The sequence below is a fragment of the Propithecus coquereli genome, unplaced genomic scaffold (genome assembly GCF_000956105.1).
Source record: "Propithecus coquereli isolate 6110/MARCELLA unplaced genomic scaffold, Pcoq_1.0 Scaffold232, whole genome shotgun sequence".
Lineage (NCBI taxonomy): Eukaryota > Metazoa > Chordata > Mammalia > Primates > Indriidae > Propithecus > Propithecus coquereli.
This window is the reverse complement of record NW_012147864.1, coordinates 1,504,265-1,532,078: the sequence shown is the minus strand read 5'-3', so window position 1 is coordinate 1,532,078 and position 27,814 is coordinate 1,504,265. Positions and strand designations below refer to the sequence as shown.

Sequence of the window (27,814 nt, the reverse complement as noted above, 5' to 3'; positions counted from 1 at the left end):
CTGACACATTATTAAGGGGAAACTCATAGAAAGAGAAATTTGTTGAAGGTCCTGCAGAAAGTCAGTGACTGATTACCTTTCAGTTTCTATCCCAGCGTCTGTATAAACCATGCCGTGGATTCCTTGGGATGATACACGTAAGGTCCCTAACGTAACATAGCCACTCAGTAAATTATCATTGCTGTTGAGCTGAAGACGAAAACTGACTTCATGGGTGTTCTGCCGAGAAATTAAGCTAATAGAGGACAAGGGAAGAGGCAAGGTGCTAAACACTAAACAAAATATGACTCCCCAAACCTCATGACCAGCCAACCAACCATCACCACAAATAAACCAACAGCACTCTGATTCCAAAAGGTGCCCAGCAGGAGGGAAGCTGATGTCCTGAGTTCTACCCCTCCCACCTGCCACACTGACATCACTTGCATAGACCTAAGTTGGAAGATGCCACATACAGCACCCTAGGGGGTTGGGAGGAAAATAGGGAAAGGAAATCCCTCTCGCTCCAGGGAGCAGGTTAGCGCTCCCTCCCACTTCTCATATCCGTCAGAGCGAGACCTATACTACCAGTTCTCAGTCGAAATTGTAAATGCTTTAACTGCATGCATACCTGACATGCCTCTTAGAAGGTTTGGGGGAACCCCAGACAGTCCTAGGATGACTAGAAGACACAGTCATGTTAGTTGTGTCTTTAGTCATCACCTCCAAACAACGGCTCTGCTAAGACTGCCACCTGTCCAACAGGAAATGAACTGAAAACACTTCTCATTCCTACATACCACAAAGCTCTGGAAATACTTCTGGGTCATTATCATTCTGGGACACTTTTGAATCGATTATCTCAAATTGACTACTTGTGTTCCACGTCCTTCCTCTAATTCATGCTGTTCTTTAAATGCTATGTTAAGAATGCAAAGCCATAAAAATGATCTCCTTTCCTGCCTCTCCTTAAGAAGCCTTTTTTGGTTGTTCTATTAGAAAAGAATGCAAAATGCACAGCATTCAACAGATTTCCTTTGCAGGGGACAAGTAATACAAATAACTGTGTTATATAATGGATAGATTATTTTTTCCTTTATCCTGTATTAATCTTCCTAATTGATTTCCCAAAAAGGCAAGTATGACACCGAGCTACACTCTGCGGTTGTAACCTCTAGGTAAAGTGCCACCAAAAGCAATGGAAGATTTTTCAGAGAAAAAGCAGAATTAGCCCCATTGTTCTGTAACTGACTTAGTTCTCCTCTTTGTGTGTTATGTTTTGGAAATACCTAAGGCTTGCAGTTTTACGATGTATAGAGAGATGGGTATGCTCAAAAAGGGAATTGTTATGGGAGCCCGTGAGAGAAATACCAGAGAAATGACTTACATCAGAATAGCTCATACAAGGAAGACTTTTTTAAAAATATGGACATTGAACAGATAAAGAAGAAAGTAATATTTTAATAGAATAGTGAAAAATATAGCAGATTGACAGTGACAGCAGAAAAAGAACAGGAATACAGATATTTTCAGAGGATTACAATGGTACTGTGTACCCTCAAACCAGGCACGTTTTTCTGAGAGATCTCTCAACATATCTCTTGCATAGAGTAGATGGTGTTCCCGGGAGCTGTCATAAATGCTTAACAGTTCTCTACATTAATTCATGTTTAATATTTTCCATCAGACTAAAATAGATCTCAGAAAGGTCTTCAGGTTTACTCTCCGTACCATTATTCACTTTCTAGCCAGCCGGACGACGATCTGGAGTGTGACTAATTCGAATGTACAAGGTAACCTTGCCTGAGCTATCCTGGTCCATCAAACATAAATAACAGTGAGGTGCACGGATAGAACTGCAAGGAACAGTGGAGAAGCAGTTGTCAAAAAGCAAATGAACACAAGAAAAGAAATCTGTGAGGTCACTCAGAAGTGATGCTAATAATTGTGTGTCCTCCCCCTGCAGTCTCCAAGTGCCCGAGGTTCCTCGTGCTTCACCGTCAGCCCCTGTAGTCAGTAATCCTTCAGGTCCCAATCACGTGGTTTCCCACGGCCACACAACAGGCACCGCACCTTTATGTGCATCCTGCTCTCCACACGTTACTTCATTCACCGTACCCTTCCACTTGCCTCTGCTGAGGAAAACTAAGTTATGCCTTCCTGGGAAATGGGAGATGTGCTCACATAGTTCCTTAAGTAACTGAGGAGGGAGGATGGGAACCATCTCTAAGGACAGTTATCCTTCCTGCCCAATCCCATTTACTTTAAATGTGTCTTCTGAAATTAGTTAATATATGTACAAACATCTGGCAAAAAAACCTAATACACAGTAAGTGCTCCGTAATTATTAAGACCCTCTTTCTTACCCACTTCTTACTAAACCATGTACATTCCAACAGTCCTCAGAGCACCTCTGTGCAACATCAAAAGGGTGGCTGAGGATGACAGACCAGAGCTGATCCCTGTCCTCGATAGATTTCTTATTCCCTTACATTAGTAATAGAGAGAAAGCACTGCTTAAAAGGGAGATCTCAGTCAGTACAGGCTACATTCTCACTACATTCGAACCTTTTCACTAAAGGAGCACAGCTATTATGCTTACATAATAGCTGAAGTTTGTGTCTTGAAGTCTGGTAACACTGATCACTGTCTTTCTTGTGACTAAAGCATAAATCCTAAGTATCCCGCTTACTTAATATAATGGCACATGTTTATTTTAGGGTGCTTCTGGATTTTTTAAGTGTGCAAAGAAGATATGTTTAAAGTCAATCTGAGTTGGATTTTTGACTCATTAAAAATATTATGCTCCTTGGACCCAGATTGGGAGGTGACATATATGAAATTAAGTAAGTCAAGGATTTGCTAGGCATTCTCAGGGACTCAAGTAACACTGCAAACAATTCATTTCAAGCAAAGTGGACACTCAGCTTGAGCTACAAGATTACTCTTCCACAATAGATGGTTTCCACACCTGAATTGTGACACCACTTTTCTTGGCTGAGAACTTTGGCCTTGGTGCCACAAAATAAGATGAGGAGGCTGATTCTTGCTTTGGAGAGGTGGGGACGCCCACAGGCACTGGGGAGGCACTGACCGGCGAGGTGGCCTCTGCAAGGAAGGCAGGCTGAGAGGTGTAGGCCGGTACCGAGTACACCGACGAAGCCTGCACGTTGGGGGGTGAGCCAGCATTCACTGGCCGCGGGGGAAGAGCTTGCTTCATGGCCAGGGCTGAATTGACCTTGGTTGGTGACTTTTGGGGGAGGCCATCCTTTGTGCCTGGAGGTTGGAAAGTAAACAAGGATGCATTGAGCTGGTATGGTTGGTGCTTCATGACATCCAGAGCATTAAGGGGCTTCTTGCCCTTTTTCTTGCCCATTTTGGAGGGCTGTGCGGCTGACGGCTGAGACTTGACAGCAGCCGGAGGGTAGGAGGGGGAGTGGATGGGATTGTAGGCCATGGGAGGAGGTGCTCGGACATTGGGCGAGTACTTCCAACTGGCCGGCAGAGAGGGAGTGGGAGATTGGGCTCGAGCAGCGTGGGCCTGCACCGTGTCTGAATCGACCACATACTTCTCCATTCTCGACTGCCTTTTGGCGAAGAGTTGGGCTCCTTTCCCACTCATTCCCGGAAGCTCATTGGATGGTCCCAGTGCACCAGCACAAGCAGCGTTGACTGTCGGGGTAAGAGCTGGTGGCTTAGATGTGTAATTCTTACTGGCTACTGCTGCTTGTGGCCCTTTGAAGGGACCAGCCAGGTTCAAAGAGCTGGCGGACCGGGCGGCAGGGTAGGAAGGCTGGGCTATTTTGATCGAGGAGACAACAGTGCCCTGCGACGGGTTTGACGTGGGGAAGGCAGGAGGCTGCGCTGGAGCCACTCCTGGAGACCAGATTGGGGACACTGGAGTTACTGGCTGGGAGGACGAGGACTTGACTGCAGGTTTGGGAGCAACAGGAGGTGGGGTCTTTTGCTTAGCAGAGGCGCCCTGCATGAAATTACAGGCCTCTGCCCCCAGGCTGAGGTAGTCTTCTTCCGGCCCGGAATCACCCCCAGCTCCAGTGCCCCGTTTGCCTTCTGAATTTTGAAGGAGTGACAAGAGTTCAGGATTTGGGCTGACTTTGGGCTCTTTAAAAGTAAACATGGGTTTCGTGGTGCTTCTCCTCTTGGCCTCCTGCAGGATGCCTGTTCTCTTTGCAGGCACGGAGATCCGCTCGTCCCGGGAGGCGATGCGCTCAGAAGAGTCGTAGAAGGCGGGCTGGGCCCAAGGGGCTGGCTGGGGCCACGGAGGGGGCTGTGCCGGGCTCGAGCCCGCTAAGGCGAGGGCATCGGGCAGAGGGGCAACCGCCGAGTAAGGCGGCGGCGCAGGGAAGTCGGCGACGGGGCTCGTCACGCTTCGCGTCGGGGAGAAGGGGGCTGCCGGCTGCAGGGCGGGCCCCGGGAAGGGCTGCGCCGTCCTGTTGGTCGGGGTCGCCCTCTGCGCGTGCGCCGTCTCGGGGGCCCCGCCGGCACCGGGGCCGCGGCCCAGCTCGAGGTAGCTTCTGCTCACGGAGCCCCGCGCCCCCGCCGGGCCCGCGTCCGTCCCGTGAGGAGTCGGGGCTCCCGGGCCCGGCGCCGCCCGCGGCCCGTCCTCGTCCCTCAGCGCCGCGATCTGATCCATTCTCTCCCTCCTCCGGGCGAACATGAGGGCTCCCTTGCCCGTGGTGTCCGGCAACATCTCCATCTTGTCCCCGCTGCTGAGTTTCCTTTCCACGCCCGCCAGCCCCGAGTCCCAGTCGAAGTTCACAACTGGCGCGCCGCCGTCGACGTCGGACGGCAGCTCCTCGCCCTCGTCCGCCTCCGACTCGCTGGAGCCCGGAAGTTCCGCTGCGCACGCGCCGTCCTCGTCCCCGTCCTCCTCCGCGTCTCCGCGTGTCGGCCGGCCGGTGCCGTAGCTCACCAACGTGTACCTCCGCGCCCGGCGCCGGCGCCGCCTAAACATCAACACCCCCTTGGAGCTGGGCTCGGGGGCGTCCGTGAGCAGGAGGGCGATGCTTTTGCATTTGGATTTTGCTTCTTTCACTTGCTTTTCCGACAAGCTTTCACTCCTCCTGAGCCCTGGGGAAGTGAAGGAATATATTGAGCGGATGAGTTCAAGGAGACACCACAGCAACCCAGAAATTGCCTTCCCCGGGGGGAAAAGGAATATGGAACAATCTTACAATTGGGTACTGAATTTTGAAGGAATCCAACGCATTTATCTTTCTTATTTCCTTTAAAATTTATACTTCTATAATAATAAACTATATATAATACTATATAATGCCCTGTTCCATTTTTTGTATATGTTGCTGAGAATGCTTGTTTCGTACATGTGTTTCTCTATGAATCTTGACACTGTAACAATAAAGTGGTTAGTAAATGCCCGTTAATAGAATATAAACTAAAATTGAAAAGTACATAATATTTTCTAAAGAACAGGATAATACATCCTTGTACTTCCATATTTAAAAAATAAAATGTCAATGTAAAACTGTTTCCAGGTATCTTAAAAAGGGAGGGGGGTATCTCAAGAAAATGTTTAAAAATTTTCTAGATGTTTTAATGTAATGTAATTAGCTATGTAGGTTTTCCCCTTTTTCTTTTTCTTTTTTTTTCTTACCCTGACAACTGCCTCAAATCTTTCCATTCACAGCTACTAAATTAATATAAATTAAAACACTGAATTTATCACTGAAAGTACTGAATGAATAATTAGTTATAATTCAGACTATAATTGTCATTGTGAATGTATGTAAGAAACTCTAGCTACAAAGTTGTCTAGACAAATAAATGCCTTGGTATTTTGGAAATATAATACTTTAATTACAACAAGATATACGTGTAAATCTTGGAGACATTTAAAAACTATATGACTTGTGACTCCTTACTGCTTGTAAAAACTGGTGCAGAAATTAAGTCATTTAAAAGTATGACAGTTATAAAAAGTTTACATTTAAATTTTTTCTTTTATTCTTATCAAAAATAAAGGGGTGGCAAATTAATTTATAGCATCCATAATTTATAATTTATAATCAACCATGTTTTCAATGATAATAAGTACGATTCTCAAAAAAAGTTTTCAATTCCTCAAAATAGTTAAATGGAAAATTCAGAAAAAATTTTTGAATATTTTATGATTGAAAATGAGCTTTTTTGTCACTGGAAGAAAATATCAAACAATGATTAAATTAAAAAAATAAAATTTAATCAGAGGATATAATTTTATGATTATTTAATAAGGACATATTACACATGCCCTTGTCTGTCAAAGTTACATATATTTACTGATGATCAAATTTTGCATAGAGAAAATAGTTAAAAATGTGGTTATTACTGAATGTAATTCCTTTTTTGACTAGTGTTATACAACTTTTTAAATTGACAGTCACAGTTGCACAGTTGTTGCTAACTCCACTGCCAACATGTAAAGTATGTGAATGATGTCTTAATACTCTGGTTTAATATGCTATAAATGTGGAGATGGTGTCCAGATGCGTAAAGTATAAGGAATGATTAACAGCACTTGCCAATAAAGCTGCAAGTGGTTATGCTAAAAATATGCTTTGAAAGGGATAACAATAGGTTAGAAGACTAATATGCCACTTGGAACAGGCGAGCGCACTGCTGTTGTGTACAACCATACATTCAAGCGCCTTTGCCTGTCAGACTTTACATCCTCAAATGAAATTTTAGTGAAAAAAGAAACAAATACATGAAAGAAAATAACACCAAATCATAACACCTAACTTCCACTCTTATGCTCATTCTCCTTTCTGTCCTCACTCCCCTGGGTAAAACAAAATGCCACAAAAAGGCTGGAATTGAAATATATTTTCTGTTTGGGGACACTTAAATGCCTCCACATGGCCCTGGAGACTGACTCCTGTGTCTAGAAGGTAGATGAACACTTTGCAGGCTAGTGAAACTTACAAACGGGGAGGACCGTGTAACTGCTCAGTATCACACATGTCCTTGTCTGTCAAACCCACTTCTGCAAGCATCATCAAGCTGCACAATGATTTTTTTTCAAAATGAGGATCTGCTTTTAATATCAGTGGTAGGGCTTGTATTTTAAAGACACATCTCAGGAGCAGACTCAACAGTTTTTGACATTTAAACTCCGAGTCCACGTGACTTCAGATGCTCTTATGCTATTTTAACAAGAAATATTGTAAGTTTCTGAAACAAACTGAAAAAGGCACATTGACAATATTATTTTCTTTAACAATTCCTGTGCCTTTGGGGATAAAAAGAAATCCATGAAAAACATTTAAATCCACTATAAGGTTCAAACTTCTCGCTTGCCATTCGGAAATTGGTATTCTCCACAATCTCGCATTTGTTATTTTGTGCATTAATTAAATGTTTTTTTAAAAGCCAATGACAAACATAAGAAAAATCTTTAAAAAAAAAAATCATGCAAGCAAAGCAGCAACAAAATGTCCCTCAACTCCCAAGCCCCTTCTGACAGCCCAGGCACTGACCCCGGGCAGGACTTACGTGCGTGCCGCGCTCGGTGCTTGTGAGGTCTGCTGTGGTCCTTTTCTGAGCGTGGATCTTCCCCCTGCTCTGTGCCTTCTGATGAGACGGCAAAGGATACCAGAGAAGGAGGTGCTTCTGACTGCCCTCCTTCCCCTGGAGAATCCACACACCCCTTTCCTGCCTGAAGCCTGCACCCTTCTGTCTTCTGCCTGTCAGAGCAGTCGACGATCACTTCCACCCGGGGCAGCCTCGCGTCTCCTGCTTCACTCCCCTGGACCACTCTCAACTCTCTGCCCCTGGAGAGCTGGATTATCCTGCTGGACCTCAGCGAAGGGTCTGCTTTCTCACTGGCAGGGCCTGAATTTATGTGGACAATCTCGTCCTGTTGTAAGTTAGGGTCTGGGTCAGGAGACTTAGATTTTTCAGCTCCCAGGAGAGCCACTGTGGGGCCACTAGTGTCCTTGTGTCTCTCCTGTGAAAGGGACAGTTGTAGTTCAACCACCGTGCCTGGCCGCCCCACTTCTGCCTTCTCCCTTAAGATAACTTCTTCTGCCAAGAGTCCGCTTTGGGAGTCAGGCATTTGAGGAGCCCTTTGGTAGCTCAGGCCTGTTTCTTCTTTTAAGTTCTCTTTACAACCAGGACCACTTCTTTGGTCCTCAGCTAGGGAAACTCCACTCTTGACTGGGGCGATGAAGAACTCTCTGTACTGGGTCTTTGTGCTTGGTCGAATCTGCAGAGTGGTACTTTCTGCAGACCCCTCCTGTGTGAGATGCTCATGGTTTTTGTTTTCAGTTTCAGAGATCAAAGCCTCACTTGTTCCACTGGATGGTCTGCACACAGAAAAATAATTCCAGACACTTAAATCAGAGTGTGTTACACCCGCCAAAGAATTCCCCGACACTTTTATGATGTCTAATACATGATATATTTCAAAATATTCCCTCCTAAATGTCAACTGCAACATATTTGAAAACAGTAAATTGGCAACATGTTCATATTATTGTCTAAAGAGCTTCCAAATACACTTTTCTTTAAAGCACAACGAAAGTGCTTACAAAAGATTATGAAACCTAAATCCATCCTAAAGTCAGCTTTCATGTTTAAAAAGCCCAGGTTGTAGCCACACAGATGCCCTCTATCTGTAATTATTTGTGGATTTGGGTCTCTCCTGTACTGGGTTTGCTCCAGAGTGACAAAACATTTCAATGTCTTATTGACTAAATTTTGGTGAAAGTCACATAAACATATCCAGCAGCTACAGATCATCTCAACTTACAGATAACTCAAGTAATCCTTTTAGAGGCTGTGCTTTCTCGAAAGGAATGAAATAGGAGCTATTTGTCAAGCTCCAATGAGCATATGTTTTGTAATAAGTGGACCCCAGCCCAGTGCTCTTGTGTAAAGAGAAATCCTTTCCATGCTGCAATGGATCATTAAGTCATGGAGTATTTATAATCCGAGTTGCCTCCCTTTCTTCTATTTGAACCTGTTTCTTGGAGCATTTTCCTTTTAGAGTATCTGAAGTCGAACTGTTCCTTTATCCTTCAGCTAAGGAGGCCAGAGCTGCACACCACGGTTCTTTGATTTTGACCTTAACCATTCCCAGTTGGTTTTGCAAATTTGACTTTGTGAGAGGAAGCAATGTCCGTTTTGGAATTAAACAACTTCTTTCTAAAACTCTAATTTAAACTCTAAATGCTTTTAGAAGAGAATTATCATTCACAGAATAGCTGTAGGAGATGCCTTCACTTCTTACATTTGTGCATTTTTTTTTTTTAAAGAAGCAGTAGCAGCTATCTCTGCCCCTTCCCTCCTCCCTGAAAATACACCATGACTAATGCAGGGATCGTCAATTGAAGGGAGTGAGCTCCTAATTCTACTTTACTCAAAGGAATTTACCTTGGAATTTATGTGGTAGTGGAATTTCAGACCAATGTTTGAAATACTTACTCCCTAACTTTGCTTTTGACTGCATTGGGTAAAACAAAACTGAACAAAACAAAAACTAACAATCAAACAAAATGTAGCTTTCTCTATGTAAGTAATTTGAAAAGCTTCCTGGTAATATAGTATTTTAAAAAATTATAATACAGTATTTAAAAAACACGATGATAGAAAATTAGATGATTCTTACAGAGAAAATGATACATATACCCCGTTAAACTGAATTTGAGGGTATCAAAAGGTCAGAGAGTTTTAATTTAGGAAGGCTTTGGGATGGAAGTAGATTAAATCACTTTGAATTATGTTAACAATCAATTATGGAGCTGAGAAGAGGGTAATTTCAATTCATTCCAGCTTTATAGACTGGAATTCAGACAAATGGGCTAGATACATGTTAACATTTATTGGTAGCCGAAGTAAAACGTATAGACACAAATAAAAATCATAAAAGCATGAGAGATAGAGAGAAAGAGAAGGAAAGAGAGAGAAAAGCTTTATACCTTAAAATACTCATTTCAGTCTACATAGGTACTGAATTCCAAGATTTATATGTCATAATTATATAATCATTTACTTTTTATGCCTAATAATTTTAATAAAAGTTAAGATAATAGAAACTTAATGTTAAAGGAGTTATTTTAAAATAACCTAGTCCAGCTATCTCTGGGCAATAGTACAGGAAAAGTAAAACACTTGTCCTCTAATGAGAGATGACAGTGATATGAGAGAAATATTTAATTGCAGGAAACAATGTTCAGCTACCCAGAGTGGTGGTGGATGATGATGATGATGATTGCCTTGGGGCTGATTTTAATTGGGGATTACATTTTGAATCCCATCAATTATTATTTATTTTTTAAAAAGTCATACTATGAAGAAAAAATAATAACTATGATTCCAGTTATTAAAAGTAGCAGAGAACTAGTCCATTTATTTCTGAAAGTAAATATGTACTGAGACTCAGTGCTAAACCCCCCACCCCCTTGACTCTCCCAGTGACAGCTATCATAATCAAAACAAGAACTAGTAGGGATGTTCCAGACCACAAATGCATTCCAGAGACACTGGCCTCATTAAATCAGTAAGGACGCAAAAAAGGGAACAAATTAGAAAGGGATTTTTCCCCATTTTAGATATGATTAAACCTTTACAGAGATGGAAATCTTCAAATACTTCAGAGATTTATACATGATAATGCACACTGTGATTATACTTGGCAACATTTCTGTTGGACCCATTTTAAAAGCAAATGGCAGCTTTATAAACAAGTAGGATTCTAAGGCCTTAAATACTGGATTTGATGGGTAAATATTTAGATAGGAGATTACAAGAATAATGCTAGATTTCCCTTATTGTCACAAGAGTTTGGCAATAGTGAGTTCATTTTTATTTTGAAATGGAATCATACTGAGTGATTTTCAGAAGGGTAATGCTGTATGTAGTGTTACTGCAGAGTTGAGGCAAAACCTAGAAGGCTTTGAGGTTCATTTTGAGATGCCCTCTAACACTTTCTTAAAGGCTGTTCTCCAGGAAGCCAGAGCTTTCCTTTCCAGATTTATTATAATGCAATGGTCAGGGCTTCAGCTGCAAAATCAGTATGGACTGTACTGTGATTTGTACACTGTAAAAATGTCAATGCTATAGTTTTTTGTTATTGCCCTCATTGTTTTCTTTTGTTTTTATGTTTAATTTTTTCTTCTGTATTCTTTTAAATTTCAAAATATTAAGGGGGTACAAATGTTTTTGTTGCACGTATACTTTGTATAATGCTTAAGTCGGGGCTTTTGGTGTGCTTATCATAAGAACAGTGTTCACTGTACCCAATAAGTAAGTTTTTACCCCTCAACCCCTTCCACCCTCCCCTCTTCTTGGATTCCAATGGTCTTTACGTTTCTTTGTGCTCTTGTGTGGCCATCATTTAACTCCCAATTATTAGAGAGTACATGTGGTGTTTGTTTTTTCATTCCTGAGATACTTCACTGAAAATAATGGTCTCCAGTTCCATCCAGATTGCTGCAAAAGACATTATTTAATTCCTTTTTATAGATGACTAGTACTTCATGGTATATACCTACCACATTTTCTAATCCACTTATGAATCTTTGCAGTTGTGAATTGTGCTGCGATAAACTTTCAAGTGCATGTGTCTTTTTGATGAAATGACTTCTTTTCCTTTGGGTAGATATCCAGTAGCGGGATTACTGGATCAAATGGTAAATATACTTTTAGTTCTCTGAGACATCTCCACTCTATTTTCCATAGACTTTGTACTAATTTGCAGTCCCACTAACAGTGTCTAAGTGTTCCTTTCTCTCTGCATCCACACCAGCATTTCTTGTTTTTTGACTTTTTAATAATGGCCATCTGACAGGAGTAAGGTAGTATCTCATTGTGGTTTTAATTTGCATTTCCCTGATGATTAGTGATGTTGAGCATTTTTTCATGTTTGTAGACCATTTCTCTATCTTCTTTTGAAAAACTGCTGCTCATGTCTTTTGCCCACTTTTTCATGGGGCTGTTTTGTTTGTTTGTTTGTTTTGTTTTGTTTTGTTTTGTTTTTCTTGCTGATTTGTTTGGGTTCTTTATAGATTCTGGATATTAGCCCTCTGTCGAATGTATAGTTTGTAAATATTTTCTTCCATTCTGTAGGTTGTCTGTTTGCACCGACAGTGTAGAAGCCTTACTCTAGTCACCTGCTTTTGTCCATACCCCAAAATCCACTTTATTGGAGATCCTGCTACGCAGACATCTGGCTGTTTTTAAGTTTTTTGCTGTTGCTTTTTTCCATGTCCTAGCATCCACTTTCAATAAAAAATTATACAGTTTAATGGTTTAATATTTAAACTTTTTAAATTCATCTATGAATCTGGGAATTATAATTGAGTAATCCTGATCCATCACAAAATCTTGACCTATCAAAGAAGTATTAAATTTTCCTCAATATACCAACTTTTCTAAGTGAGTAGTCTAAAATATCTAAGATTTTTACCAAAGTGCGTGAAACAAAGATTTTCACCTTAATCATCAATAAACCAGAAAGTTTAGTTGAATAGAATTTCCCATTTCTCAAACACTGTGGTGTTCCCGTTTAACTATTTTACAAAGCACTCCTGGTTTTCCCATAAATGAATTTTGTGGTAGAAGCTATAATCATTCCCATCGAATTTCAAGAGGAAATACACATTTCAACAAATCCGTTATACCTTTTGATGAGCATTTGGAGAGAGTCTGTTATGCTTTCCATGAGCTTGATGACTTCGGGGTATGTGAGGTCTGCACAAGGGTTGCCATTGATAGAAACCACTTCATCCCCCTCACAGAGCCCGGACCCGGAGGCTTTGCTCTGGTTTCGAATCTGAATGGAGTGAGAAAGGCATAGTTAGAACAACAGAACCTGTAAAAAGCATGCCACTATCTCTGAGAAACAGAGGTAAACAGATCTGCAATCTGTAAAACCAGCCCTGATTTTTAATTCACCTGTTAACATATAAGACCATCTTAAACATGTCTCATCACTCCCCAAATACACACACACAACTTATTATGTACCAAAATGCCAAAATTTAATCCAAATATTGTAAATAAACAGAAAAAAGGAAAGTAAATCAATGTAAAGGAACTAGAATAAAAGAAATAAAGAATAGAGAAAAATGGGGAAAGATGCTAGATGCTTACATTGATTATACATTAAAAAATAATTATTCCACTGTACCATTTTACCCCAAGTAATAAAGTGATCTCTTCCATTAAAATAAATTTTAAAATCCCCTCCCATTGCTAAGAAGATGTAGGACGGGACAATTGGTTTTAAGGAGAGAGCTGTACAGCTAAAGGGCTGATAAAAGCCATCCCAGGATAGTGAGGAATTCAGGAAGCCAGGATATGTGGGAACATGTTCAAGAGAGCAGCCCGGACTAAAATCAACTATTCAAGACATGGCACTAAGCAAACTTCAGCAAAAAAGAAAGAAAAGAAAACAGAGATTATTCTTCAAAAAAAATAAAAACAGCCCTGCTATAAGGACTGCATCATATTCTAGCACAGAATGATGTAGAACACTAAGTGAACATAAAGTGAGGAGAGAACTTCAGACCCTGGAAGAAGAGAGATTCAGAGAAGTAGAATAGTGGCAGAGGGTTCTCATGGCTCTTTAGTGAGGAATAACTAAGGATTGATATCCTTTATAATTATAATTATGGCAAAACGTTGTGCTGATCATTCTCCATCTGCCCTCCCCTGTGTGTGGGTGGAAGGGGAGGAGGACTGGCCTCTGGCGACCACATTGGCTGGGCTCCCTTGTGCTCTGGCTCCTGCTTGGATTCGGCCAACAGGAAGCACCAGTAGAGATGAAAGAGAAGGAAAGGAGAGGTCAGGGCCTTTGCGCTCCCTGGTGGACCTGCCTGGCCATGAATTGGCGGAGGCTCTGCTGTGTGGTCTGCCAGTCTGCCCCGTACCATTGCCTTAACGCTCGTTAGGTTCCAACAGCACATGCTATCCCCTTGTACCTTTGGGCCTAAGGGTGATAATAGCTTTCTGCTTCTAATCTCTGGGTTTCTGGGTCCTTCATTATCATTGCTGGTGCGCTTAAGTCTACCTATAGTCCCTGAATTATATTATCTTGAACGACTTCTTTGAGTGTGCCACCTATTTCCTGCTGGGACCCCAAATAATGCTAATGTGCTTAGATTCCATTTTATAATATGAGCTTAATAGATAGTTCTCAATCAACCATGTGTCCTGATCATACAATCTTAGATTTAAGAACACTTTAAGATACTGTTTTAGATTCTTTTCTATCAAGGGTGATCCCTCTCTATTAAAATAAAGATTCTGAGTCCAGAGAGGTCAAAATCAGGAAAGCAACATTTTTGAAGAACATTTTCATAGCCAGGCTCACTTCTGATTAGGCATGAAACATATTTCAATTTATCTCTAATAGCTACCCACTAATTCCTGCTAAGATCTTAGATGATAATTCATATGCTAACTGATGTACGTTTAAAGTTTATATTGGCAAATGAATTTACATTTCAAATGATACTCTCGAAAGCAAAATAATGTCTTTATGAGCCAAAGCAATGGCACTATTGAAATTTGAATTGATTCAGTTAGTTTTATTCTGGGAAGGCCCATCCTTTTGTTGTCATAAATTATAATCTATAGAAGGACTTATCCTTTTCTAACAAATCAATCTCAATACTTCTGGGGGAAAGAACATACTAATTTGTTGCAAAATACTAAACTAAATTTTCCAAGGCTATAAGGAAGCAACAAAAGCAACGAGAAAGAGAATTTTCACCTTATTTTGAAAATATCCATTTAACTGTCAAACATGTTTGTTTTGTTTTATATTGCATGAAATATTTAAAATGAAGGGTTATAAGAGAGTTGTTACTAAATCAAGGATAAAAAGATACCCAACAACGAACATTTACGTTAAGGTTAGAGTTATTCACATTTCATCCCTTGAAATGTATTTACAAGAAAAGATTAGGTATCTAATAAAGCATATTTTTGAAGGACAATATCATTCACTCAGTGGAATCAAATGGGCTAGCATCCAAACAGAAAATGTATCCTTTGGAGAATCAGAGAAGTTTTACGTTGATAAAACAGATGTATCATTATATTCTCTGCCCCACCACGGCATAGTCTTTTACATCCTTATATCATTTATACCTACAAAATCTCTATAAGAAGCATAAATGTGCTTCCACTGATACATGTACAGATGGACGGCCGTTACCCTCATTTTATAGGTAAGAAAACTGAGAATCAGAGAACTTAGGCACTTTGCCTAAAATCACACAGCTAGGACCAGAATTTGAACCCAGGAAATCCATAACCTGTGTTTTTAATCATTACACAAATTGCCTTTCCAGTAAATAGTCTAAATTCTCTACCACAAACCCTGGAGTGAGGAGAGGAAGAGGAGAGGAGAGTAGCATAACAACAATCATCTGTGTGGTAAGCAAAGAAAGGAGGAAATGGAAGAGCCTAGGCAGAGGTGATCAAAGTTTGCCTGGTTAGTCCATAAACTGGTGATTAGGGGAAGACAGGTTTTGTTTTGTGAACTTTTCCTTCTTCCTCTTTCATTATTTTAGAGTTGTATTTAAATATTCTTTAAAGATTGGAAAATAGTCAATATTATGACTCAATGTGTCACAAATCCAAAATTATCTTTTGTAAATTGTGATTTGTCACAGCATACCTGTGTGAGCACACAATGTAATTCTTTTCCTTTGAGAATATGCCTTTAGAGACCTCATTCCACTCCTAACACATTAGACCATGAATGAGCTCCTATCCATAAAATATTCTGTTCCCTTTCTGTGTTTCTCAATTTAATCAGACCACATAACTAAGAGATATTGGTAATATAAACATTTACCAAATACAGTACTGTGTTTCATTGATTACCACTTCTTGATCTATGCCAGGAAAGATTTATTTTACTACAATTATATGAAAATGGAAAGTTAAGACTTCTCTGGAAAATTTCACATTATTTGCATTTCATAGATCATCTGAGAAGAGTTTCAGGTATGCTAATTTAGTTTTATGAATAAAAATATCTTGCAAAATGAAAAAAGCGTTTTCTCTTCTGTTATTATTTCTTCATTTCTAAGTTTTTCATGACTAACTAGAAAGTCGGTATCAGATTTGAATGTTCACAAATATTGTACTGAGACTATTTTGTGTTGTGTATATGGCATATCACTCAGGTCAGCTTGCTATCAGTAGAACTAAATTTTATCTCAGGCGCTGCATTTTCGTGTATAACTCATTGACAAGCCCTCTTAAAAAATGTCAGAGTAAGTGGGAGAAACAAGACAACCTCTTCCTTAAATTCCACTAGTACAATCTACTGAAATATATGGAAAAGAGAAAATTAGCATAAATCTAGCCTATCATGTGTGGGACTATTTTTAATCCGTGCAATGAACTCTCAGGAACCTGACAATAACTAAGAGAGAGGAAAAGAGATGGTCCCAGGCAACAATGAAAGTTTCAGAGATTTTTTTGTGGAAACTGTAAAGTAGTCTGTGACCTATCAGCTCTTTCTGAAGCTCCAGCCCTTCCTCAATTTTTTACTTTAGGCATTTGGCAAAAATTCCTGCTGCCTGTGAGACAAGATCTAATAAGCATGGCAGCTGGCTCTTCGACCAAAGCCTCAGGGAGGTCTGTATCCTTCAACTAACACCAGAGGAGCAGTCAGAATGGTCGCTGGAGACACAGCAAGAGAAATGACGATGGCAGCTAAAGTTTCAAGAAGGAATAATTCCACCGTGAAAAGGAATTATCCACATCCTGAACTCCAACCTCAGCCCCTGAGAGGCAGTTTCCTAGTACCAAAGCTGAGTTCATAATCTGTTGGGAATTCGTGTTTATGGTGGTACCGTATTTCTGGAAATCAACAGCAAATAGTGATAGGACACTTTCAGGATGAAAAGGCAAAAGAAAACAGGGACTAGAATACAACGGAGTAAAAACAATAGTAACCCAAGTAGATTCTTTATTGCAGGAAGCAAAATCTTCCTGGAAAAATGCAGAAATTTAAACAGTGAAATGGAAAAAAGACTGGAGAAGATGTCTAGAGATGAAGTAAATAGATAAGAAACGTTACTAATAACTGAGTAAATCAATTGCCACTGGGAAGACAGAAGTGTTGGTTGGACTGCTCAGCTTCTGTCCCGAGCTGCTCCTAGTGTACCTTGTGCATGGTGGAGGCTGAAAAGAGAAAACAGCACTTCTCAGGCTCTCCTGCAGCGAGGGTTGCGGGTGAGACAGTTCTAGCACGGCAGGTGCACTCCAAGCAACTTGTATTGGAATCGAGCTGAGCGGAAAGAGACAGCAAACTGCGAAGCCCTGTGCTGCTGGTGCAGACCTGGTTGGTGATTTGACTCTGATTCAGCAGTTCTGCTGGCAGCTCCTTAATCTCAGACCACAGCTACAGTACGCAGCCCTGAACCCAGCGGTGGGCCCAGTGGCTTCCTGACTGTGGCAAATGCTGTCAATCCCTCGGGCGGCCAGTTCTGCAGTGTGGTTTGATGCCATTCCTGGAGGCCCTTCCAGATCTTTCAAACAATTCTATAACAATTCTATTACATTCCTTTCTGATTAAAATAACTAGAGAGTTTTTTTTTATTTTCAGCAAATGAACCTTCAACTGACACAGAAAGATAGAATTAAGGGCAAACATGGAAGGGAAAAGAGAAGGGGTAAGTATAGTCACATGTCACTTAATGAGAAACGCCTCATTAGGAGGTTTTGTCGTGTGAGCATCATAGAGTGCACTCACACAAACCCTGATGGCATAGCTTACTACACACCTAGGCTACGTGGTGTAGCCTATTGCTCCTAGGCTGTACACCTATACAGCATGTTGCTATGCTGAATACTATAGGCAACTGCAACGCAATGCTGAGTATTTGTGTATATGAACAACATCTGAACATAGAAAAGGTAATGCATTGTGCTGTGACATTAGGATGGTAAGAAGTCACCAGGCGATAGGAATTTTTTACCTCCATTATAATTTAATGGGACCACAATCGCCTGTTGTTGCCCAGATTGTCACTATGCGGCACATGACTGTATTTCTCAAATACAGAAAAGAAGATCCAAAAAAGGAGGCAGAGATTGATATTCTAAGACAGGAGAGACAATGCAGGAACTGATGCCAGATAATTGTATGAGGTCATCACCTGCTGAGAATAAAGGAGAAAGGGCGGAGGGGGATTAAAACTTGAGGATGACGAAGGAAGTTTAGAAAAGCCATTGCGGAATGCATCCGAGGAAATCAATATGAAAGAAATAAAAGCTTTGTGAAGAACTTACAAGGAAGAAAGTGAGATGGTTTTCAACATGCACGGTTGTCTTAGGCGAATGTTCCAGAAGGAGAGTAGATGATTCCTAAATGGAAGCCAGGTTTTTCTCCATCAAAGCATTGATTGGTAAGTGCATAAACAATTGAATAAGGGATTTCACTCTGTAAATTGTTTGTCTACATAATGAAAATAAATCTTAACCTGTATGTTCAAATCAGGTAATGGCTGCAAATGCGAGTGGACGCTAGGAATTTTTGGTTATTCTACACTCCGTACCCCACGTCAAGCTCCACAGCCTATTCTCATGTTGGGTGTTTGGTTTGAAGATTATGAACTTTCCTGCTTTTGTCACCAATATGTGTCTGAATACTGGACAAAAAAGTTTTCTTTTGGATGATTTATCTTTCCCATTAGGGACCAAGTCACCATAAAAGTAAAAAGCATTCCTGGTAGCAACCTTGGAAAGATGCCCGGGGTAATAACTGTCTTTCATAGGAATGAGGGCCCTAGTCCATGGGCCGCACACTTAAGAATCTGCATACCAGTGTCATTCCACAGGCAGAAACGATGACGCCGTAACGTCACTGCTATGAACTGTTATAAAGCAGCCATCGTGATGCTAGGACACTAACAAGTACAAATATGGAATGGTATTCTCTGCCTTTCTCTCTTTCCTGAGAATGTAAACATTCTAGCTCCTTCGGAAAAACACCAATGGACCAGAGCCTACGTAGGACATGTCTACTTTTGTTGTTGGATGAAATTATGAAAGATTGCACAGAAGCTTTTGAACTATGGGCAGATTTTTTTCAGAAACATTTACACAGAATATGAAAAAATGCTTTTTAAAGAATTCATTAAAAAGCACATGTAAAATATAAAAGATCAGATAAATGAGTAGCCTTTAATCAGGATTACCAAGAAAAGAGAGCAGAACCAGAACTCACTATTTGAGTTTCCCAAATCTCTGTTCATATTGATTAACTGGACATACAACTTTTATCTAAGTGATTCTTATACTAATAAGAATTTAGTTACCAAAAGAACCTATTAAGCAAGCTCTCAAATGTCTTCTTTTGAGTGGTCAAACTACAGAAAAAAATAAAGTTTGCTAAAACTTCTATACATTACTGGAAAGGTCTGGGTCCTTTTCTCAGGCTATTTGATCAATTTCATACTATTCTAGTAACCTTCATTATTTGGTTTACAGAAAATTAGAAATGGGGACACATACATTCATCCTGTGTAAAAGAAGATGGGGAAGTTAATACTAACACCAAAGATACAGGATAACAATCAAAATTTAAAAACACATGAAAATCTTAACAACCACAAAAAGACTCAGAATACTGGGCCACTTAATGAATGTGTCAAAAGCTCTCAGGTGATCAGTAGGACTGACTGCCTCCTCTGTACTTGGGTAAAATAATAATGGGCATTGATAATAATGATACCAAGTTATTTAAAATATTCAAATCATTTTTAGCAGACCAATTAGATGCAGAAAAACATGTAATACCTTTTTGAAAGAGTACACCCAAAATAGCTAAAATAGAAATTTTTATATCTAAAGGTATAATTGGAGCTGAGGCATGGCCACATTAATAAAGGAAGGGAACTGGATTAGAATTCATAACTGAAGGTCCCAGATACTATGCTTGTATTGGTATTTTTACCAAAATTGTTTAGTTTCAGACACTGAATATGTCTTGTGTACCCCAAAAATGTATCTGTCTGAAATGCCCCATTTCTCCATGGCTCTAGACGTCTGACGTTTTCCTGAATTTGACTAAACTAGATGAAGCAGTTTATTCTTCCAATCTACTCATAAATAAAACCATAGATAAAGAAGATATACATAAAATGAAAAATGTTCTCCAAATGACAAGAGTACAGCCTTTTAAAAAATGTGTAAGTTCTTTTATTTTGCTCTGGATTTGAAGTTATTAGTAAGCTGGAGAGCTTATCTTCATTCTGTCTCTAATGCAGGTGACCTTGGACAAGGCATTTAAACTCTCAGGGAATCATTTTCCCCATCTGGAGAGTGAAGGAATTCGCCCTGGTTTCCTACCTGTATGCTTTGTTAAGCTGTAATACATACATACGCACAGACATGTAAGATACATTCCAGTGCTTGCATTTTGGAAAGAATCACATAAAATTGTTTTTGAGGTTTTAATTAAAGATGTGTCAACTGAGAAATTTATAAACATTTTGCACAGATTTAATCCAAGAAAGTTGACTGCACTGAGCATTTACCATAGTGGGGAATTGGGGGAAAAGACAATGCCAATAGCGTCTTCACATGATTGGGATGTTGCCGCCACCCCAACAGGACATACAGAGAGGGTTGGTTGCAAAAAAGGAACAAACTGGCTGCTACAGGGGCTAAGGGAATTTAATCATATCAGAAAGACTGTACCCTTTGAGGGAAGAGCTGGTTTAAATGATAACTTTCAAAGCTTTAATTAACTAGAATTTCATTTAGGCCATCATCAGCATTTAAGAGTGTGTGACCTAAAGCAGCAATTTTTAAATGTTTTGGTATTAGGAATCATTTATACTCTTAAAAATAATTGAGGAGTTTAAAAATATTTTGATTTATAGGTTCTATGTATTGGTATTTACTATATTAGAAATCAAAAATGAGAAATTTTAAATTTTCATTCATTAAATTTAAAGTAACAATAAACCCACTGCATATTAACATAAATAATACTGTTTTATGAAAAATAACCACATTTTCAAAAATAGAGAAAATTTAATGAGAATAGTGGCATTGTTTACCATTTCTTTAAATCTCTTTAATATCTGAGCTTAACTGAAGACAGCTATATTCTCATGTGTGCTTCTGAATTCAATCTGTTGTGATATGTTGTGTTGATTGAAGTAGATGAAGAAAATTGAGCCTCACACAGATATATAGCTAGAAAAGGAGGAGTACTTTAATAGCCTTATAAGATAATTCAGGAGATCCTTCTTTGATACTACGTTAAACTCATAGAATCAGAAACCATAGCAATGAACTTTTCATACTGTGTTACATTAAAATCTATTGGTCCATTTTACATTTTAAATGCATCATTTATGCATGTGTGATTTTGTTATATCACACATCCATCATGTGAAAAATATTGATTCACTGAATTGTGCAGATCTCCCAAATGTTGACACATTTGGTTATATAATAGTGAAAAATCACACTTATTAATATCACCAATGATCTCATTAGAGAAGTCTTTTAAGTATCAGGAAGCTGTCAAATTCACAGTGGCAGATGAGAGTTTCTCAAAATTCTAATTTTCCCTCGGAAGCTCAAATACTGTTACTTGTTTTCCTTGAAGTGAAAGGCTTACTTTGTTTATCTTCTAGAAAACATCTATTGAATAATCAAGTCTGAATAACCATATTGTGTTTTTCAGTCATTAACCTAAAAATGATGTTCCATGAAAAAAAAAGTGGCTAGTTCACCTCGCAATTCAAACAATTTTGTACAAATGCTTCCTCAAGAAAAACATTGCATTTCAGTATTCAGCCAAAGTGCTTTATATATACTTTTGATTTTGTCACACAGAATATTAAACAGATGGGCACTCAAGATTTAATAAAATTCAAACTTTTACTGCTTCATTGAGGACATCCTTATGTGAAACTGGCATTGTATTCTTTTAAGTCAAATGCCTGACAGTAAGGAATATAGTGGTTCCCAGCACAGTGCGATGTCACTACTTTGAATGCTAAGGTGCGAGTGGTTTCATCTGCCATTGCTTTTGCACCATCAGTGCAAATGTCAACACTGTGAAAAAGACAAACAAAGTCTTGGGATTATTAAGAAAATCATTTGGTTCTGAAAACATCCAGGAAACCACCAGAAGTTTGCAGATCACATTTTATGAGAATAACTGCTCTAAAGGGACGGGTATTCTATGTGACTAACATACCTGGCCTCTGGGGTCTCTGAGTTGGAGAAGAGGAAGCTGCATTGAGGGCAACACAAAGAGCAAGCAGGGGCCAGGTGTGACCTGGGCAGAGAGCTAACAGGGACCAGGAGAGGATGCCTTTTCAGGACTATGTGCTGAGAGATGTGGAAAACCAACCACTAACTCAGACTAGAGACCACCCTGGTGACAGGGTGTCGGGGTGGATGCAGAGGCAGATCGTTTCTGAGGCTTCAAGTCCTTTTGGAGAGAACATCAAAAGGGAGAAGGAAACCTTCACTGGGCTGGTATGTCAACGTCAACGTTGCTTTGCAAATAGCTCCCATTCGGTTTCCAAACTACTGGCTACTTAAAATACCTTGAGAGCTGAGATGGCAGCACAAAGATCTTTGTATCTCCCACGACCCGAAGGATGTCTTGCACACAGTAGACCTCCCACCACAAATATGTGCTAAAGAAATGACAATATGAGAAAGTTGAAGTTTACCCAGAAGTCTGTCTCAACTTTCTTCAGTACCTGGCCCGACGGGCATTGCTAAACTTAGTGCTTTCTGTTTATTCTTTCTTCATAGTCTATTTTGGGCATGAGATTATTATGAACATACCATAATAAACAGGGAATTCCCAATGTATCCATGGAAAGGAATTGCTCCTATTGAATACTGGACGTTGGAGACGACTAAGTTTTCCCCAGCAAAGGCAACGGTCCCAGCGTGACTCAATAAGCAACTTCGCAGCTGCACCTGCCAATCACTCTATTTCGCCATCGTTTCTCTGGCTCCGGGAGAGGTCGAGTCACAAGGTGAATCCTAAAACTTGAAAATGTTTGCTATGTGCAGGCTTGGTTGCAATGTACGAAGATAAACACACGCCCGTAAACAGAGTGAGGTGCTGGCGCAGGTGCTGCCGCACCTCCTGTGTGCTCTGCTGCTCTGGCTGGTCCGTGTGAGCTGAGCTAGGCAGGTGGGAGCGATTTCCAACCCTGCACCTCACGGAGGGAGCCCAGGGTCATGCCAAGCGCCTTCTGTGTCCATGTAAGTGTTCTGTTGATGCATTTTAAAACCAGTCATTCTCCCTGCTATGATTGACTCATAGTTCTCCTATTTATTTCTGACTGAGGAGAGCCTGCATGAATGTCATAGTCTTGCCAAAAGATCGTGGGTCACAGCCAACCAAGAAGAGCCTTGCAGAGGCAGGCAGGAACCCTCAGCTGTCCTCTTTCTTCACTCAGCCAGAGGGCCGTGTGAGTTTACATAAGGAAACGCAGTTGTGGAGCGTGGATTTGCTTACGTTACCTCATTTGATTAATTAGTTAAGTAATTATACTACGTGTTAACTGATTGTCTTCTATGTGACAGACAGTGTCATGGGCTCTAGAATACAATAAAGAATAATGCCCTCAAGAGTCTTATATTCTAAGATTGATTATATTGATTATATTCTAATATATTGATTATATTCTAAGATTGCACCCAATATGGTAACATCCATGATTAAAGTACAATAAACACAGTATGCAATAAGAGCACGCACGTGCGTGTGTGCGTGTGTGTGTGTGTATGTGTGTGTGTGTGTGTGTGTGAGATAAATGGCAGATCTTTACGGAATGACTAGGTGACTTTCCTCCAAGGAAAGTTATTGTAATTAATAACTCCATTGAGCTTCAAATAATCATCCTTTTCAAAGACACTAGAAGTTGATTCTATGATCATTATTTTAAGATTTTTATGCATGTCCTTTTATTTTAATTATATGACTTTTATTGTTCCGAAAGCAAAGATGTTCCAAAGCCAAGACGCCGTGGGTTAGAAGTGGCACACGATGTAAGCTAGCGTGCTGCTGAAGATGGATTGCCTGTGTGGAAAAACTATAACCGAAATTTTATCCCTAGGCAGATCATGTATGCAAATAACTAGCTCTTCAAAAATATTTTGTATAGCCTCCAGCCATATAAAAAGCTCTAAGTACCATTTGGTAATACTTGTGCTAGATGTATAATGCAAATATAGAAACACATTTAAATTCTGATTTTTCTTAACTATAATTTTTATTAATTTTCTACCTGATCACAAAATTTAACATGCCGAAGACAAGGGGTTTCCATCTGTTCTTGATTTTCTTTTGAAACCAAATATGATGAAATATCAATTTCCTCTCTATTATTATGTAAACTCAAAGCAAAGAAATAGAATTACCAAGTGCTTGTTTTATGGGAAAAATGATCTCCACATTAATTAAATTAGTTATAAATAACATGTCGTCATCTAGTATTTGAAGGAAATGGAGCAATTAAATGGCACAGAATTATATTAAAGTATATTAATGAGTTAAAGTTCAGTATTAAAACATTTTACTTAACCCAAGCAAACTATATAACATCCTATATAAATTATAAAGGAAAAAAATAAACCACATTAATTTCTTGAGATGAACTCTCATAACTTAAAAAATTGTAAAACCAAATTTAAGTAATGTTGAGTCTCCTCCTCTTGCTACAACACAATATGGATTTAAATGAAGACATTAAGTACTCTTTTTCGAATGAATGTTTTGACATTCATCTTTCATAGTAACACATCATAATCTGTTACTATTTAATCTCATCTACATTTGCTCAGAGATTTCATTCAAAGCTTGTGTTTGCCTTTGCCAGGCTAGACCCAGGAAGAACCTGGCAGTGGGACCTCCACCTTAAAAGGCTGGTTATATGACATACCCTGATACTGATACACGGATAATCACCAGCACCCACAGCTAGAGGAGCACTAAACCCATCAGGACTGACTTAATCCAACAACAAACATGTATTAAGCACCTATTATGTGCACGGTACTGTACTGGGAAAGCGGTGAAGATGAGTATTACAGAGTTCCTGAACAAAGCCTCTCAGGGAAGGAAAGCTGTTGTATTCTCTGCTGCAAAATTTAGTCTCCCATTTGGGTTTCAATTCTTTGTCTGTATTCCCTTCCTCCCCCTCTGGAAAATAATAATATATCTTAAAAGTTCTTCCTAAGTCTACATCTGTGACCCATCCTCACAGACCCCTTTGTTAACACACTTATATTTGACATGTGAATATTCCTTAAAACAAAGTACACACAACAAAAGTATGAGATGATGTTGTGATGTGTGATTAAGGCAGATGTTTTGTCTGTCCCTCAATGTCAGTGAAAAATTGAAATCCATATTAAAATGGGAAAGGGTACGATTGGAGGAAATGTGCAGTGACACTCCTTGTACCGAGAGCTAAGACAGAAACATGCAGGCAGAGGCCAGAGTGGCTTGACAGTGGTGCCACCAAGGAGTGCGATGCCAAATTGGTTCTAAAGGGTGGAGTTGTTTGCTAATAAGTGATGAAAAGAACATTATGAGAACTAGATGTTGATTTACTGATAAAACCGTATATACACATGACTTGTGCCATACAAGGCTTACAGATATAAATCTAAGTACTTTATCTGGTCTCTCTTGTTCAATAATTTTAAAATCAAACTCTTGGATAAAATAATATCATTTTATGTCTTTTAACATTTTAGGATGATCTTTTTCTCCCATGCTTTCCATCTTTTTAAAGTTAGCGATAAAATAGGCTAGGCACAGTGGCTCACGCCTACAATCTCAGCACTTTGGGAGGCTGACACGGGAGGATCACTTCAGGCCAAGAGTTCAAGACGAGCCTGTCTTGAATGTCTGAATAATAGAAATTTCAGAAGGAGAAAACAGAAAATGAGACACACGAATCATCAAATACATGATTCAAGGAGATATTTCGTAACTGAAGGCAAGGGTCTCTAGATAAAAGGGGCCCAAACAATAGATGAAAATACATTCAAGCCAAGGCGCATCATCATGAAATCTCACAAAAAGGTCTCGTAAGTTTCCCAGAGGAAAAGTTACACCCAGGAAATCAAACATCAGAATGGCTTTCTCAATGGCGACACTGGGAGCTAAAATACAGACTTCAAAATTCTGGGAAAATATTATTTCCAGCCTAGAATCCTAGGTAAGTTATCAATGAAATGTGAGGATGGAGTAAAGATGCTATCAAATATACTAGGTCTCAAAAAAGTTAGCTCTCACCACCCTCTCTTAGGAAGCAACTGGAGGAGGGGTGCCATGAACACGAGGAAGAAAACCCCACAAAAGGGGGACACGGGACGCAGGAAACAGGAGACTCCACAAAGATGGCTCCAAAACAGACAATGGGGATCGAGTTCCTGATACATTTTAATCATCAGGACGGTTAGAGATAGCAGGCTAGATGGATGAGTTTGGGGATGAATTTATGATGAGTAGTTAGAAAACTACAAAGGAAAGACAGTTGTTAACTCTAAGGAGAAGAAAATGTGTGCAAGAAAGAAAAAAATACTCATAGCATGGCTTAGTTTAATAATCGAAGCCCCGAATAGTGATTCGATCAAAATGTGACATAATTGCATTGTAGGATGGAGGGCACGGGGGAGCTATATGAGCCGGAGGCAGAGTGGGGAGGGGTAACAGAGCTATGTCTTCATCTTCATCTTCGTCTTCCATAGTGGTATGCCAGTGGATAATGTTTTCAACTGAAAAAAATCAAGAAATAGCACAAATGTATATTTTAGAAGTAAAAAGAAAAATAGCCAAAAAAAATTTGCCTTTGCAAAATCCAAAATTGATGGTTTTTCATAACAAGTCTTCTAGAACTATTTGGTTCTTTAAAGTAGGTACATGTAACTTTGATGAATAAAAAATAAATTCTAAAAAGTATCATGGCTTTTTTTCCAAATTCTTGTATTTTTGATACATTGGTTCCCAGATATACTGGATTTAAGTAACCTGCAGATTTAAATTTAAACTCTGTGCAAATAAAAATTGTCCTGACTAACTAAAAACTTCTCCTGTGGAATATCAAATCATCTGTGTGTTAGGGACATGAGGATGAAATAGCCACTCGCTCATTTCTTCAGCGAACAATGAGTATCTGCTTAGGGAAAATAGTGAAGTTCTGCTTTTGTTTCTGTATCTGTCCTTAGTTTAGAAGCCAGTATCTAAACATAAGTATACGCAAGTATGTGTACGTGTTTTATGTACAATGCTGTGTTCTGCTTAAGATTTTGAGGTGAAGAAGCAGTTTTTCTGTCTCTCTTCCTTTTTTTTTTTTCTGCCGATTGATCCATTCTTCTTTCAACTGTACATGCAAGGACCCCAGGGCTAGGACAGTGCACACCCTCGATCACACTGGGGTACAAAGCCGAGGAGAAAACGAATGGTAGGTGTGAAATGGGACAGATCTTTTACATCTTGAGAGGAGAATGTGAGGGTGGAAATAACAGCTGTATGAAATAAAAAGTCTACAATGGAGTGCTCAGGCATAATTTCACCCCACTACTCATTTGAAACCTTAGACCTAACAGACCTGCGCCCTGGTGAATGCTCTCAGGTGCTTAGAGATTTTCTCGACTTACGTCTCAGCAGAAGTTAAGAGAGAGAGACTGAAAAAAAGGAGGGAAAGAAAGAACCAGCAGGAAGACCTCTCTGCAAATGATATAACTGAATTCTAAGAAGTAGAATTAAATGTTTTAATTCTTTCGACTTGCTAATCTTTGCTTGCTGTCTCTCCTACCCACCTCCCTTCCCCTCTCTCCT

General features: G+C 39.7%; 1 protein-coding gene across 2 annotated transcripts in view; it reads right to left on the bottom strand.

Moving 5' to 3' along the window:
• Window positions 1–27,814, bottom strand: part of SYNPO2 (synaptopodin 2) — a 152,243-nt gene that overhangs the window by 18,178 nt on the left and 106,251 nt on the right. The window contains exons 2-4 of one of the 2 annotated variants that reach the window (XM_012645490.1): window positions 12,624–12,775; window positions 7,495–8,306; window positions 2,951–5,070 (exon numbers count right to left, since the gene is read on the bottom strand). In XM_012645490.1, the coding sequence (XP_012500944.1) occupies window positions 2,951–5,070; window positions 7,495–8,306; window positions 12,624–12,775 (3,084 nt within the window). The remainder of the gene's footprint in view (window positions 1–2,950; window positions 5,071–7,494; window positions 8,307–12,623; window positions 12,776–27,814) is intronic. The other variant, XM_012645491.1, reaches the window with a different exon arrangement.